The 16,139-nt window shown below is 42.2% G+C and overlaps 1 protein-coding gene across 1 annotated transcript; it reads left to right on the top strand.

Moving 5' to 3' along the window:
- The first annotated feature begins 550 nt into the window (after positions 1–550).
- Ms4a7 (membrane spanning 4-domains A7) lies at positions 551–13,470 on the top strand. Its single transcript, XM_038315245.2, has 8 exons — positions 551–626; positions 2,461–2,747; positions 3,513–3,671; positions 6,320–6,454; positions 7,775–7,831; positions 9,071–9,277; positions 12,148–12,249; positions 13,354–13,470. The coding sequence occupies exons 1-8, from the start codon at positions 551–553 to the stop codon at positions 13,414–13,416; spliced, it is 1,086 nt and encodes a 361-aa protein (XP_038171173.2). The 3' UTR covers positions 13,417–13,470.
- The last annotated feature ends 2,669 nt before the right edge of the window (positions 13,471–16,139 follow it).

Here is a 16,139-nt window from a genome sequence, read left to right as displayed (position 1 = left end):
TATTCTGGGTTGTTTTGTATTTCTATATGAAGAATTGTGCTGGAATTTTGATGGGGATTGCACTGAATCAGTAGACTGCCTTTAGTAGGGTGGCCATTTTTGCAATATTAATCCTATTGATCTGCAAGCATGGGAGATCTTTCCATCTTCTAGTATCTTCTTCAATTTCTTTCTTCAATGTCTAGAAAGATTGCACAAAGAAAAATTTGAAATTATCTCAAGTCCTTATGTACCGTTGTCATTAGAAATAATTCTATTTTATAAACTTTTTACTTCCTTATTAATTCTTCAACAGTCAGATGGTCAAATTATTAACATCCATGCCTCATTCAACAGATAAAAAGACAGACTTAATGCAACCAATGTGCTTGCTTCACCCCACATAGAAATGCAGGGAATTAGTTCCAATGAGGCCACAGTTCTTTGTTTCTTGAGAAACTTTTATTTTCTGTTTTTTTTTCCCAAACCTCAAAATTCAGAAAGGGGAAGCAGAACAGTTTTTCATTTGCCAACTGCTTGTAATTACCACAAATTCACATCTTGAGTAATCATGAATATCTTCCGGGGAAATCACAGACTGCCTGAGTGTCGAAAGCAGACAGTGGAACTTCTGGAGGAAACAGCTGGTGGGAGGCTGAGCCTGGGAGCTCCCTGGACCTGAGCACACAGGCACAGGAACACAGACAGGGCTGTGTGGACAGGTAAGTGCTTTCGGTTGGCTGGAACTCCTGGGGGGATTGTGCTTGGGAGAGACGGGGGAACTGGATTCGCATCCTCTCCTCTCTGTTAATCACCTGCATGAACTGGTGAGTCCGATGCCCTTTTGGGGCCTCTGTTTACTTACTTGCCAAAAAGCAAACCACCCTTAGATTTCACGTGAGATGTGAAGGGATGTCCTTCCACAGTTGCCCGTATTTCCCACTGTTATCACCCATTCTTACAAAACTTGTTCTCAGTGAAGACTGGGATTAAGCAAATGTTGAATTTGGAAACTATAATTATAACCTAATATTGTAACACAGAAAAGTATTGTGCAGAGCTGCTTGCCTGAATAGTAGAAATTTTTCGAACCTTTTTCAAAAGCTCTGGTCTACTTCCACCTCACCTCATTATAACGAAGGCTGGAGGACAAAGCATCCTCTCCATTGTTGGATTTGGAAGAAATGGTGTCAGTCAGGAGACATAAAAAACTCAAAAAAAAAAAAAACCCTTGTATTACGTAGAGTTGTTCCTAAAATAACTTTACACATCCAAATTTAAATGCAATAGCTTAAATTCTGTAAAAAAAAAAAAAAAACTCTACATGCTATCATAAGGATATAATTTAGTAGATAAAATAAGCATAAATCGTACACTATTTCAAAGTACACAGATGTTTCTTGCAGCATTGATCATGACAGTAAAAAAAGAAACAACCAAAATGTTCAAGAATATGTGTCGGGTTTAATGAATCTAGAAATATGCATTCACGTGGATTTTCGGAGTTAAACTCTGCTTACATAATCATAGTATTCTTACCACAGAAGTGTGCGGTTCAGGGCATCAAGGCCATCCGTGTTGTGACACCCTCACCACCATCCAACTCCAGAACTTGGTCATCTTTACAAAGTGGAACCAGAGCCACTAAACAGCTGCTCCTCAGCCCTTCCCGAGCCCTTGGCAGCTGCCATTCCTCTCTCCACAAAGTAGTCAGGGAACCTTGTAAGTTGAACCACACAGCATCTGACATTCTCTTCCTAACTGACTTCATTGACTTTGTTTTTGAGGTTCATCTATGTCGTATGTCAGAATATGGCATATGTCAGAATCTAGCATTTGGCTTTTATACTTAAGGCTCTTATACTAATTCGTCAAATATGTCTACTGACAAATCAGTAAAAAGAAGTTCTGAATGCATGGAGCGACCGTTTGTACAGTGTTATAATTTGGGTAAAATCACCCATAAAGAGGAGGAAGATTTTCTTTTTATTTACTTACTTACTTCCTTATTTGTTTGTTTATTAATTTGGTTTTTTGAGACAGGGTTTCTCTGTAGGTTTGGAGCCTCTCCTGTAACTAGTTCTTGTAGACCAGGCTGACCTCTAACTTAGAGAGATCTGCCTGCTTTTGCCTCCCAAGTTCTGGGATTGAAGGCATGTGCAAACTTTATTTTTATGTTCTTAAGAAAAAATAAATCAATTTTAAAATAACAGAAAATAAAGGCACAGAACATTGACAGGCTAGAAAGAATCAACCAGGCTTCCAGTTCCTAACATAGCACTTAGAATAATGGATAAGAAAGAGTTCTCGGATATGAAACCTGGAAAACCCAGGAAAGAAATCAGAACCAGGGAGATTGGTTATTAAGCTTGGCTGGAAGGGATTGCATTGATGTATTTAACAACAAAAGTCAAGTCAAAATCCAGGTTTCCCAATATGGGAGCAGTTCTGGAAAGAAACACTTTTAACACACTTCCTCAGAATCACAGCCATTCCTAGAAGCAGACTGTGAACTCGTGAGTGACAGCCAGTGCTACAGGTACAAACAGCATTTGACATTCATTGCAGTGCTGCCCCTGTCTCCCCCAGTAGAAACAAGATTCTGGGGTTCATTTTGGTACTGTTGGTCTGGTGGAGCACTGTTTTCTTTTGGAGTGGAACTGTTAATATGGAGAATGAAGATGCAAGGTGAAAAGATCACATCGAGGAAATTATTGTCACACAGAGGAAAATATTGCAAGCTCCTGAGCCCAGTAGACACAGCCCAGGTACACACAAGTTAGGCAAACAACAAACTAACGATAATTATATTTGCTACAGTGTATTAAACACATGCAATGCAGCAGGTAAGTGCTTTTGGTGACCTCCAACTTATTAGTTCTGAGTCACTAGTATATGAAATGTACTTAACATATAGAATGTGAGACCCTTAGAAGGATTAAGACCTTTGGTGTTCAAGTGCCTGGAATTCAACATGAGTTTTTTAAAAAGTGGTGCAATTCTGGATTAGGCATGTTCTTTTTGTAGACAGAAAAGTACTCACCCAGTAATTTAATGGAGAGAAAATGAATAGTGGGGGATTAGACAGTATAAACAGCTTCAGAACGAGGGTCAATGTGGTGGGGGGTAATATAGGGGAAGCAGGGGCACACGAGGTAGAGAAAGGGAGCTGAAAGCAAAGGCTTGTAGGACTGGCGTGGGGCGAGTCCACTCAGGACTGCGGAGTAAATTATGCTTAGATTACTAACCTCCAAATTGTGGGGTGCCTTGAAATGTTTGCAATTTTCCCCAACGCATGTGTCTTTTTCATCATGGATGAAGTGCAGCAAGCAAGCTAACTCTCCTATGCTCCCCCTGAAACTCGGTTCCAGTTCTGTTTGTAGAAAACAAGCCAGGCTCTGGTCATCACACCCTGAATGTACCCACTTCTCATAGAAAGAAAAGCCACCCTTCTTCACACCCTACAGTCTTTGGTGCCTGTGAGTGTCTGTCAGTCAAGCCCTAGGAACTGAGGAGTTCAGTGCCTCTTCCAGCATCGTCAGCGTCACGCTTCTGTAGCTGGGCATCAAGAGCGTTTTGGGACCTGCCTTCCAATGGACATCGTTATTCACAAAAGAAAGGAAGCTGGACACATGGACCAGAAAGAAGATGACCTGCTGGTTGCTGTGCCTAAGGAAGCCACAGTTCTTGGGGTAAGTCCATCTCGTTAGAAGAAGAACACAAAGAGATAATAAGATTGTGTCCAGACTACAGAGCTAGAGTGGGTCTGGGAGAATCCTGGACTTGTCCCTGGCTGACTCCACAAGCTAACCACACTGTGAAATACAACTGTTGTAGAAACTGTACTCTCCTAGGGCTTCCATTTAATTAAATAATTAAAAAATTAAAACTACTTGTGCCTTTTCCACCAGAACACTGCATAATTAAGAAATTAGTTTCTTCTCATTTGCCTTTAGTGTAGCTAAGTTCTGCCCTGCTATAGGTCCAAAGCAGTTTCTTTATTCATTAACAGTAATCACAGCATATAGAGGGAAATCCCACATCAAGAGAGCATGGCATTTGTCTTTTCCTTCTCATTGTTTTATCTTCCATCTCTTTGATCACTTCCCCTCCCCAGTAGTGCCTCTTCTATTCTCATGTTTATGTATATATGTATATATTTAAATGCATATTTTTCATAGTAGAGAAAACACAGTATTTGTCTTCCTGAGCTTGTCTTATTTTATTTAGTATGACGATCCTTCATTCCACCCATTTCACAATAAATGACATTATTTTACTCTTCTTCGTGGTTGAATAAAACTACATTGTGTATAAAGACCATGCTGTGTTTTTCTGCTGGTGGACATCTAACTGGTCCCCTGCCTTGGCTATTGTGTAACAGTGAGTTTGGATGTGCAGGTCTCTCTGTGGTATGCTGACTTTGACTCCCTTGGAGATATACCCAGGAGGCATTGTCTGGATCATATGCTGCTTCTAATTTAGTTTCAGCTGTTTGAGGAAGCACCATGTTGATTTCCTCGGGGGCCACACTGGTTTACATTCCCAGCAGCGTTGAGCTGTTCCTCTTTCCTCGCATCCTCCTCAGACATTAGATCATTTGCTTTCCTGATGATAGCCGGTCTGACTGGATTGAGAGGGAATCTGACAGCAGCTTTTATTTACATCCCTCTAATTAGTCATTAGGATGCTGTGTTTCCTCCAAATATTTGTAGTCTATCTTTATTCCTTCTTTTGAGAATTATGTATTCGGTTCACAAGCCTATTAGTTGGTTGCCTTGGTTTTCTTGGTGGTTAACTTGGAGGCTTTACATAGGATGTATAGCCATCGACGGCTTCCTTCCATTTTCAGACTCTCCCTTCACGCTCATGTTTGTTTCCACTGCTAGGCAGAAGTTTTGTCGTCCCGTGCAATCTCATCGATTATTCCCATTGTTATCTCAATTACTGGGCTTCTTATCGATAATAATCTCATCGATTATTCCCATTGTTATCTCAAGTACTGGGCTTCTTATCGATAATAATCTCATCGATTATTCCCATTGTTATCTCAAGTACTGGGCTTCTTATCGATAATAATCTCATCGATTATTCCCATTGTTATCTCAAGTACTGGGCTTCTTATCGATAATAATCTCATCGATTATTCCCATTGTTATCTCAAGTACTGGGCTTCTTACCGATAATAATCTTATCGATTATTCCCATTGTTATCTCAAGTACTGGGCTTCCGTTCATAAATCCTTTCATCTTGAAGTGTGTTCCTGATGTTTGACTCTAACAGGTCTGGGCTTCAGATTTTACCCTGGCATATTTGCTCTTTTCTGAATTCTTTTTGTGCAAGTGAGAGATGGGGATCTAGCGTCATTCTCTGACATGTGGGTTTCCAGTTTCCCCAGTGCCATTTGTTGAAGGCAACACCTTTGACAAATATTAGGTGGCTATAACCATGTGTGATCCTCTCCCTGATCCTCTGTTCTATTCCAATGTCTCCCGTCTCTTTAATCACAAATCTCCATCCCTGATGGGCTCCATCCTTGATAACATGCTCTAATAATTCTCCACCCCAGTTTCCATGGAGCTTGTCTTTACATGGCACATGTAAGATGGAAGGGTCATTTACTTCATGCCTGCCTCTTGGTACATGGGTATTCAATGATGAATTGTGGTAATAGGTGACATCTCTTACTTTGGGGTTACATTGTCTGTGTGTGAATTACAATATATATCCAGCAGTGAATAGATGTACAGATTCTCATACAAACTGGAAAGGCCAAACAAGGTTCCTGCTCTTTTGACATTTGTGCAAGTTTGTACAATTTAACTCCTTCGTGTTCCTCGTCAGTAGCACAGATGTCACGAATACTGCTGAGAATGTGGGCACCTTAAACATGCAAACTAGCCTGACACATGGTGCTGTGACAATCACATGATTTTAAATTCAAATGACAGATAAAAAAGGATGAGTGGCAGCACTAGAAATATTATTCTCAACGGCTCTCAGTTGAAGCTGAGGCCTACACTGACACTTCTCCAGATTCACCTGGCTGGATTCCAGTCCATACAACTTTTCCCAGTTACTTTACAAAAAATGAAATGTTTTTTGAGGTAAATTTTTCAGTAATATGACTTTTGCACAATCATTTTCTGATTTCAATAAGCCTTTAAAAAAACGAATTTTGGATTTTTCTCTTAGAACAGACTTATTTGTTCCTTGAGTATTCCTCCTTTTAATATAGAAAATCATAACATATTTTACACTCCTTATAAGTCAGTTTGTACTCAATCCTTTGCATCTACTTAAAGCATGTTCTAGAAACCCCCGTCTTGTCTGCTGCAGACCATCCAGATACTGTGTGCCCTGACGATTGCAAGCTTTGGGGGCATTTTTGTGTCAGCTTCCTACTCTTCCTACATCAACCCAGCAGCCTTCACCACTTTGATGTTCGGGTACCCATTTGTTGGATCCCTATGTGTAAGTAAAGTATGATCTCCAAAGGTGTTTATACTTCTTAAATATACACCAGGCACTAAGTGATAAAAATAGCTTCCTCTTCGAGAAGAAAGGAGGCAGGAGGAGGCCAACTCAACACTCCTGTCATTATCTCATGCCCTATATCTCCCATTCAAAAGTCAGCACCTCATGAGTGGTCTCATTAGAATAGGAGGCAGGGGGAGAAGACAATGTACTGAGTGTATCAGCACATTTATTATCAGACACCACATCCTCTTAGACAAGAGGAATATTATTGACATCCCTCTTTGAGGTTTTGAAGCGGCCATTGGTTTCTAGCCAATAGAAAAGTAATCCACTTCTCAGGTAGAGTGAGAAATACTGACCTGGAACCTCTATCAGACACCAGAGTTGGCAGACATTCTCAGTAATGACAGGATTGTTCATGGGAAACAGAGGCATTCTTCTGCTTGCAGTAACCCTGAACATCTTCAGACTTTGGGCTTCTTGTCAGATAATGGCTCATGGGCAAGGACCCTACTGGATCTTATTTCAGGGTAGCTAAACCCAATGTATACCTCCTATCAATGATCATTTCTCTTCAATAGAGAATCTTGTAAAACAAAGGGAAAGGGGGACATTCTTGGAAGATGAATTATACAAAGGGATTTTAGTGACCATGGTCCCTGCATGGGTACAACTACACAGTGTGCAAGAATGCCTGCTCCTGTTCCCAAAGCACAATTTGTTGTGGAGTTCACTGTATAACCATGGTGGCAGCCCCCACATTTCATTAGGGAATCTACTACTAGTTCATTTTTGACTCTCATTTTCTGTGACTACACAACACTCATGCCACAAGCATAATCAGTGTTCCAGCTTCCCAGACCACCCACCTCTGCTTGCTGGGCTCCTAGTACCACTGTGAACAAGTGGCCATAAGCAAGGCTTCATGTTGCATCTTGTCTTCCTGATTTCCTAAACTCTGGGTGATACTCATCCCATCTACACCAACAGCTTCAGCTCCCTATTTATCTGTCCCTCGTTACATGAGAGGCTCATTCTAGGTGCCTCTGCTGTCCTCCTAGTCTTCATATTGTCGCAACCTCCCCTTTCAATACTAGTATCTGCCAGGCGTTGGTTGTATCTTGCCTGCAGCAACTGCTGCTTCCCAATAACATAAACCCAACTTTCCTGAGAAGATGAAGATATGAAGCTTCCCTAGTAATATGGACAAGTCATTCCTGCAGGGTTGTCCCCCTAGAAGTTTCCCATTGCTTTCTGTGAGTGATTTGAAAGCAGCTTAGGCCAACTCTTTCTTTTCTCTCTCTTTCTGAACAGTTTGCCTTTGTTGGATTTCTCTCGATAATCTCCGGGAAAATCGCAATCAAACCCTTCGTAAGTATAAAGGCCATCAATCTCTAGATGGTTGTAATAGTTGAAACCACATAGTTAATTGTTGTCGTTCCAACCCTCCAATGCACAGTTTGGGGAAACAAAGCTCATAGCAGGTTAGGGAACATATAATCTTCAGCTGGCCCACTGACACACTTGGGACGCCACTTCTGAGTGAACATGTTCATTTTTCACATATGACGAGAGGAAAACTGAAATCCAGAGTGGAAAGGAACTTGCCTGGTCACACATGCAGAGAGATCAGTAACAGTTGAGATGGGAGTCATTCCCTGATTCCAAGCTCAGAATTATGACCCGACCCAGTGCTGGGAACTCTCCAACCACCCCACGACCCCTGGGTTTATACTGTGGCTTCAGCCATCAAAAGCAGGTGCCAGCACCTAAGCCACCTTTGTGTTCTCAGCCATAGCTGGCCGGACCCTGTGGCTTCTGGAGTCAGGGTGTGCCTTTCCCACCTGGGTGGGCATGTGGCCGGAAGTAGGAAGGGCTGCTGCCCACAGGAGCAGCAGTGTTACTGCTTCCTCTTACTGTGTTTTCAAGGCTACTGCCTGCTCCTTGTGTTGTTTGTGGGTGGGCATAGCTAGAACCACAGGGAGTAAGCCCACGCACCAATACTTCTTGCCCTTTCTTGGGCGGAAATAAGAGGTGCACATTTGTTAGCTGTTTGTCAGATGAAAGTTCATTCTCTTCCCTTAGGCCTGATCGCCTTGTAGGGTCTGTATTAAAGGGTCTCAGGATTAGGAAGGTGGAGAGCCACTGCTTTAGGGCATCCAATCTCTTCCGTTTGCTTTCACTGTTCTCTAAAGCTACTTCAATATGTGAGGTAAGAGTATAGTCTGGGTTCTCCAGAGGATGCCAAAGGCCATATTTTAGGAGGTCTTCAAAGGAAAGTTCTAAGAGCATTGGGGAAGTCAGTGGAGATCCTGGCAGCAGGCTGAGGAGTCCCAGCTCAGTTTTCAGTGTCATAGAGAGTCAGTAAGCCAGACTGTAAGGAGCTGCTCACATTATCCCATTGAAGACACATTTTCTGACTGTCTCATGTGAAAAACTGCAGAGTGCTGAGCAATACAAGGACAAATTATCCATAGTCTGCCTAATGAGAGGCCACAGATTCTGTTAGAAACAACTCTGGGAAGGACCATTGCCATATAATAGGCAGAGGGAACAGAGCGTCCTGCACTAAGCTGGTGATGAGAATCCAACACAGAATCTCTCTTCCAGGCACTGAGCAGCCTGGCCTCCAATGCAGCAAGCTCTGTTGTTGCTGCCATTGGCCTCTTCCTCCTCACCCATAACCTCATAGCCCTGGGGACTGCCTCTCCACGTTGCAGTTCAGAAAAGAGATTTCTGGCCTTACTTCTTTATTCGGAATCCCACTATTGGATGAATGAAGACAAGAACTGTCTCCTCGCCTATGTCAGTGCCATGGTAAGCCATTCCAGACTAAATATCTTGGCATGGAAAACCCCAGTTTCTCCCCTTTGAGTAATTTCTGCTTTTTCAACAATCTCTGGTTTTGTTGGTCTGACTGTTTGGGGCAGACAGGGAAAAAAATTGAGTATGACAGAAAGTTAGCAGATTGTGTTGGGGGATGCAGGAAGCATGGTGGAAAGAGGGGAAGAAGATGAAGAGATGAAGAAAATACAATGGAGAGCTTTAAATCACAATAGGCAATGCTAGTCTTTGTTATGCGTGTTGAACTTGAACTTGGGAAGCTGTTTATGGTTGTTGCCTGGAGTTGGAAAGCTCCACCCATTAGAGATGCTTGCCTTTGGTCACATGTATTCTGAGACTTAGAGCAGACACAATGTGCTTAATTTCCTCAAGTGCATATCTGCTCAGGACTGGCAAAGAGGGAAGGGGTAGGAGGCAGTTGACCAGTAGACATGACTCCTATAAAAAACCATCAGTGTTCGCGGGCAGAATTTTCTTGTCACCTTTCACCCAGATTTGACCACCTATTGATAGTGACAAGCCTGGCTGAATCCATTTTCTAAATGTAGGGTAATAGTATCTAAACCATAATAAGGAGTCTTTTAAAGATGAAGACTGTTCCTTCATGACTTCTCTAAGCGGGAGCAATGAGTGACCAAGCCAGTATCTTTCATTCCCTTGTGTCCCTCTGACTTAGGAGTCTTGGAGAATGTGTGAAAGTTTTTGGATTCACATCCCTCTGAGTCTAACCATGTGAGTGGATCAAAATTGTTTACCTGGGACCTTGAGGAAGTGAAAGAGCAGAGACTTATTTGGTTAGAAGTGAGCATGAGAAAGTCCAGGAGGTCACACTGCAAGACGAACAGGGTAAAGCAATGAGAGAAGTGTCCTCCCATTGTGATACTGGGCGGTTGTTTTAATTAAGATTAATTTCAGTACATCAGGTTGTTTCCTACTCTCATATAAGGAGAGCCAAAAAGAACTTCCACAACATCAGAAAAGATGCAGTAAACCAACTTCAAAAGGATACTAATATTTAATAAAAATAGCATTAACCTGAACAGAAGTAACTCTGTGTGTGTGTGTGTGTGTGTGTGTGTGTGTGTGTGTGTGTACTTAATACTGGAAGAAAATAAAAAGGAGCTGGAGGAAGAAAGAAATAAAGATGGCATAGGTTGCAGAAGCTAATTAGGATTCTAAAGTCAAATCATCAAAGCAGTAAACTGGGGGAGTCTGCACAGAAACAGGAGCTAGAGACGAGGACTGTTAGTGCCTGGGTAAGGGTTTGGGGTTGTCAGGCTCATCTGCACACACCAAGAGCCCTACAAATGTATTAGAAATAGAGATTGAAAGTCATTTGACTTGTGACGTCGGACAAGGAAATGGTACTCAGTGCCCCCAAGAAGTTCATGCATCCCTGCCCTCAGCTAGCTCAATCCCGTGCAGATGGCAATATAAACCCACAGTTCCACAGACACCAGGTGGGGCGGGGGATGGGGGGTTCTTAATAAGGGAATTTTAAAACTGCTTCGGTCTCCCTGATATTCCTCAGGTCCTTACAAAATCAGACGTAAAGTAGCTGTCTAGGGACATAGCAATAACCCCCACTTATAAGAATCTTACATATTGAAGACAGACACTAATACCATCACCATCACATATACACTTAAACTGTATAATGATAAACAAGAGAAATGTGCAGGAAACGCTCAGTCCTATTGAGTGCTGTAAGAAAGCAGGCTGAGCAAGCCAATAAGCAATGTCCCTCCGTGGCCTCTGCTTCAGCTCCTGCCTCCAGGCTCCTTCCCTGAGCTCCTGCCTTGACCTCCTCAATGATGCTACCTGGAAGTGTAAGCTGAAATTAACCATTTTCTCTCTAAGGCGCTTTGGGTCATGGTGTTTTATAACTCTAACAGAAACCCTGATGAGGACAAAAACAAAACATGAGACAAGGACAGTCATGATTAAAAGGGACTGGGGGAGCTGATAAATAGAAACCATGACTAGAAATGTCAAGATCTTAGAGATTAAAAGCTGAGATCAGTGAAGGCAGATTTGATGCACCTGAGGAAATATCTCATGAAATCATATCAAATTTGAGAAATGGGATTGACACAGACCCTGAAGTGACAAGGAAACATGGAATAAATGCAGCGCACTGCACCCCCGTCTGTGCTCTATGCACTACAATACAGTTCGAGAGCTTCAGACAAGGGGCTGGAGGTTGAGAAAACACACACAGAGACAGACAGACACATGGACATCTAATCACTGGTAAGAAGCCCTTTATTTAATAGCACCATGGAGGCTTAAATACCCAGCAGTCAAGTGGGCCAACAGGTGAAAACCCCATCCTCTGATCCTCTAGACAAGGCACAGCTTTTAGTAACTCCAATCAGAAGGCTCTAGCAGGGAAGAGCAGCTGAAGGTCAGGACTCCAAATGGTCCCAACAAATAAGCTCTCATAGAAAAGTGTGGGGGAGAAACTATGAAGAAACAATTATCTGAGGAATTTTCAGAATTGGAGCCATGAAATTGCACGTTGAAGGAACCCAGGGAAGACCCTACAGGGCAAGTATATCTGAATCCACACCTGAAAACAGGCTGAGTGAAAAGTACCAAGGACAAACAAAAATGGTGAAGACCAGCAGAGCCGATGGCCAGTCACTCTTCCTTCTCATCTCTTTCTGATCACTAAGAAATCTGAATGAGAAAGTAGAGAAGAGGACTGAGCCATTGTCTCTGCTCCTTCTTGTCTCCATTGCTGAGGGCTTCAATGCCCTGCCCTGCCCCACCCACCCACCCCCTCAGTAGGGCCCAAAGGCTTTGTGTGGGGTCCCATCCAGGCCTGTGCTGCTTTTCAGAGTGGGCTGGCGTTGATGCTCATCTTCACTATGATGGAGTTGTTGCTAGCTGCGTACAGTTCTGTCTTTTGGTGGAAGCAAGTCTACTCCAATAAGCCTGGGGTAAGTATCTTGATATCTCTGGGACACCTGCTGTGTCCCACTCTGAGCTGCAATGATACAGGCTCAAAGGATCAGATGGAAAGTGACTTTAATAATGAAAATAAGTGTTCACTGAATGGTCACCTGGGATCAGATGCAACATATTCCTGATTAGTCTTATTAAATATAAACCCGGAATCAGATATTATGGTAAATGCTGAAAGATCAGAGAAGTAAAGGAGCCAGCCACTAGAGAAACTTTTTACGTCTACTGAATCCCAGACCAAGGAGGGTAGGATCCTGTCTCTAGTAATCCTCAAATTGAATGCCTTGAGCTCATGTCTCCTCCCGCCTTATATTCTTCTCTCTGCCCAGCCATATCCCTTTCTGTCTCCACCTCCCTAGTGTTGGGATTAAAGTCATGTGACTCTCAAGTACTGGGACTAAAGGTGTGTGCCACCACTGCCTGGCCTCTAAGGCTAACTAGTGTGGCTAGCTCCACACTCTGATCTTCAGGCAAATTTTATTTGTTAGATCACAAACAAAATATCAACACAATCAGATAGTGCCTACAGGATAGCAGTGCTGATAGAGAGTCCCGCCCCATGAAACTAGCTGGTTCTAGAAGCTAGCTCACAAAATTTCATGAATGAACCAGAACTTATAAAAACTACGCGGGGAAGTATGAAAGTTTATACAGCCTTGCTCTTATTGTGAACACTGACATTGTCTCCATGGCCAAGTTATGGTTAATGCAATTTTACCAAGACGTTACTCTTTTGTTTGTTTTTCTGCTCTTTCCCTTGCTTCTTCTTAGCCTTTTATGTTATAAATTCAAACTGTTTTCATTTCTCCTAAATGCTACGTGATAGAAAATGTTATAATTTGAACGAATTATGATTCAACATCAAAGTTACTATAAGCAACAAGATGAGAAAATGGAGAGTGAAATTTGCTTAATATTGTAGCAATTACATATTATGATAAAGTTGCAAAAGTACTACTATAAAATATTACTATAATATGTATTATATTATTGTATTTGAGGGAAATAAATGAAAACATTTTAAACCCTGCCTCGAAAATCAAACTGTTACAATCTATTAATAAATGTTATACTTCTAGAGTACATATTTCATGCCTGAGTCACAAGATCAACTTGTCAAAAGCAGTTCGTTGAAGCCATGAGTAGGAAACACAGCAGAAGAAGGAAGAAAACCAGTGCTCATGGCAGAGCACAGCTAGGCGTTCCTGAAATCTCAGCCTTGGGAGATCCAAATAAACCTCTGAAGAAAAGCTTTCCTGTAGTGCTTTTATTATGAGCCACTTCATTTCCACTGGAAATCATTTCCTCAAAGTCCAGCCAGCAAGATTCTTGGGCCCAACATTCCACAATGACCACAGACTTCATAACTTCTCCAACGAGAGCGCACAGACAGTGCTTCGTCTGTCTGACGTCAGAGGAGAAAGTGTGCTGTCCTGTACTAATGGACGCTGATGAGGTCATGCAGCTGTGGCGGCTCCTTCTCTGTGCTGTTTGCACACTCCTGTTGCTTAAATGGTAGACATTATGCATTCCTAGACCATTTGACATCCTTTGGAAATGTCACAGTCTGTGCAAAGACCTGGGTTTGATTCCCAGCAATGAAAAATAATAATAGATCATAGCCAGGTGAAACCCCAGGGTTTGAGAGGCTGAAGCAGAAGGATTGCCCTGAGTTCAAGGTCAGTTTGGGTACAGAGTGAGACTCTGTTCCAAGACAATGACTTATTTCTGTCTCACTAATGACTTCACATATATTAGGAATGGGTATTAAATGTAGGATCTTGTACATGCTAAGAAAGAACTCTACCACTAAGTTAGAGACCCAACATATTGGCTTTATTTTTTATTTGAATTTGAAGACTATAATTAATCATGTTATACTCTCTCATCTAAGTACTAGACTGAATAAGCCATCGGATGTAGAAAAGCAATAGCAACTTCAATCCTGGATTGGAAAAAAATCAACATTGTTCACCCAAGAAAGAGAACTTCCAATATTGCTCCCCAGAAACAAATGTGTAACTGAAATAAATATGTAAGGTTTCCAAATAAACTATGGAAATGCATAAGAGAATAGATCATTCCCCTACATGCCTCAGAACAATAAAAAAGACAACTAAAATCTATAGAGAACTCAGAAAGAGTGCAAAGAGAGCTGATCTCTTTTTCTTGGATTCATTTTTAACAAGTGTGTGTGTGTGTGTGTGTGTGTGTGTGTGTGCACCCACACATGTGTTCATATGTGTATATGAATCCATTGCCTCAGAGGCCAGAAGTGTCAGATGCCCCTTAGGCAGTTATGAGTCACCAGATATTAGTGCTAGGAACTGAGCTCCAGCCCTCCGAAAGAGCAGTGCACCCTTTATTGTCTTTCCCTCTGAAAGATCAGTCCACCCCTTTATTGTCTTCCCCTCTGAAAGAGCAGTCCACCCCTTTATTGTCTTTTCCTCTGAAAGAGCAGTGTACCCCTTTATTGTCTTTCCTTCTGAAAGAGCAGTGCACCCCTTTATTGTCTTTTCCTCTGAAAGCGCAGTCCACCCCTTTATTGTCTTTCCCTCTGAGAGAGCAGTGTACCCCTTTATTGTCTTTCCCTCTGAAAGAGCAGTGCACCCCTATACTGTCTTTTCCTCTGAAAGAGCAGTGCACCCCTATACTGTCTTTTCCTCATCATTGCCATTACCACCATCATTTCATACATTTGAATTCAAAGATAATGGCAGGGGTGCTGACAATGAGGGCAGGCTGGCGGGATGACCAACCGAGCTACCACCCAGGCCCAGAGCCAGGCCTATGAGTTAGTCCACTCCAATATCCACCTCACCTATGGACTGCTGGAGCATGTGAAGGGGCCAGACCTACAGATCCCAAACATCAGGATCTCTACCACACAGGCCAACAAAAGGATATCCAAGAGGAGTCTCAGTGAAGGTCCAGTGTCAATAGTGTAGCAGAAGCCAGAGGCTTTGAACCAGATCCTTGACTCATTACAATGAGTCAAGTAATGACGTGTGGACTGAAGGGTACACTGTGACACACTCCAGTGTCCACACTGAGATTTTGTTTGGTTTTGTATTTTCTTTTTACTTTAAAAATTGATTTTGTTTTGGGGGTGAGATTGCAAGGTCAGAGGATGGAATCAAGGGAACGGGAGGATGAGTGGGATCAGGATACATGATATGAAATCCACAAAAAAAAAACAATAAAAAGTTTTTTTAAATATATAATGGCATCACTTCTCTCCTCTCTTTCCTCCCACGACTCTCCCAAGTCCCCTCTCTTCAACTGCTTCCATTTCTCCTCCCCATTATAATAATTATATAATATATCATTATACCCATAATAAAATTGTTGCATGTATATGGTTTCAGGGTTGACCCCTTTGTATTGGGCAGCCAGATAGGAGACTCACTCCTAGGAGAAGCGAACCTTTTCTGTCTGAGCAGTCATTAGTTTCCAGCAGTCGTGTGTCTGGGGTAGAGAACCCCATGAGATTTTTTCCCCCTTCCACATTAATATATCTATTGATACTGCCATTCTTCAGATCTCGTTCATGCAGCCACTTCTATGAAAGACTGTTTCAAACAGACATCCTGGTATTCTGGTTCTTAGGATCTTTCTATTCACTCTTCTGAGATGTTCCCTGAGCAGAGATGCAGGAGCTGATACAGATGTACTCATTGGAGCTGGGATTCCCACGATCCATTGATCGTGTCCAGCTATGGTTTTCTGTGACGGTCTCCACTTGCTGTAAAGAGAAGCTTCTTTGATGAGAGGTGATAGCTACTCATCTGTGGGTAAGATTCAGAATGTGGTTAGGAACTGAGCTGATTCAGCAGGGTGGAGGTAGTAGTTTTATTCTAAGGTT

Source organism: Arvicola amphibius, chromosome 1 (genome assembly GCF_903992535.2).
Source record: "Arvicola amphibius chromosome 1, mArvAmp1.2, whole genome shotgun sequence".
NCBI lineage: Eukaryota > Metazoa > Chordata > Mammalia > Rodentia > Cricetidae > Arvicola > Arvicola amphibius.
This window is presented reverse-complemented; position numbering and strand designations above follow the sequence as displayed.

Bases quoted from the DNA above. Each gene is read 5' to 3' on its own strand.
- Ms4a7 (XM_038315245.2), top strand. From the start codon at position 551: ATGAATATCTTCCGGGGAAATCACAGACTGCCTGAGTGTCGAAAGCAG. The intron at 6,455-7,774 runs GTAAGTAAAGTA...CTTTCTGAACAG, and splicing joins CATTTGTTGGATCCCTATGT to TTTGCCTTTGTTGGATTTCT. The intron at 9,278-12,147 runs GTAAGCCATTCC...GCTGCTTTTCAG, and splicing joins TCGCCTATGTCAGTGCCATG to AGTGGGCTGGCGTTGATGCT.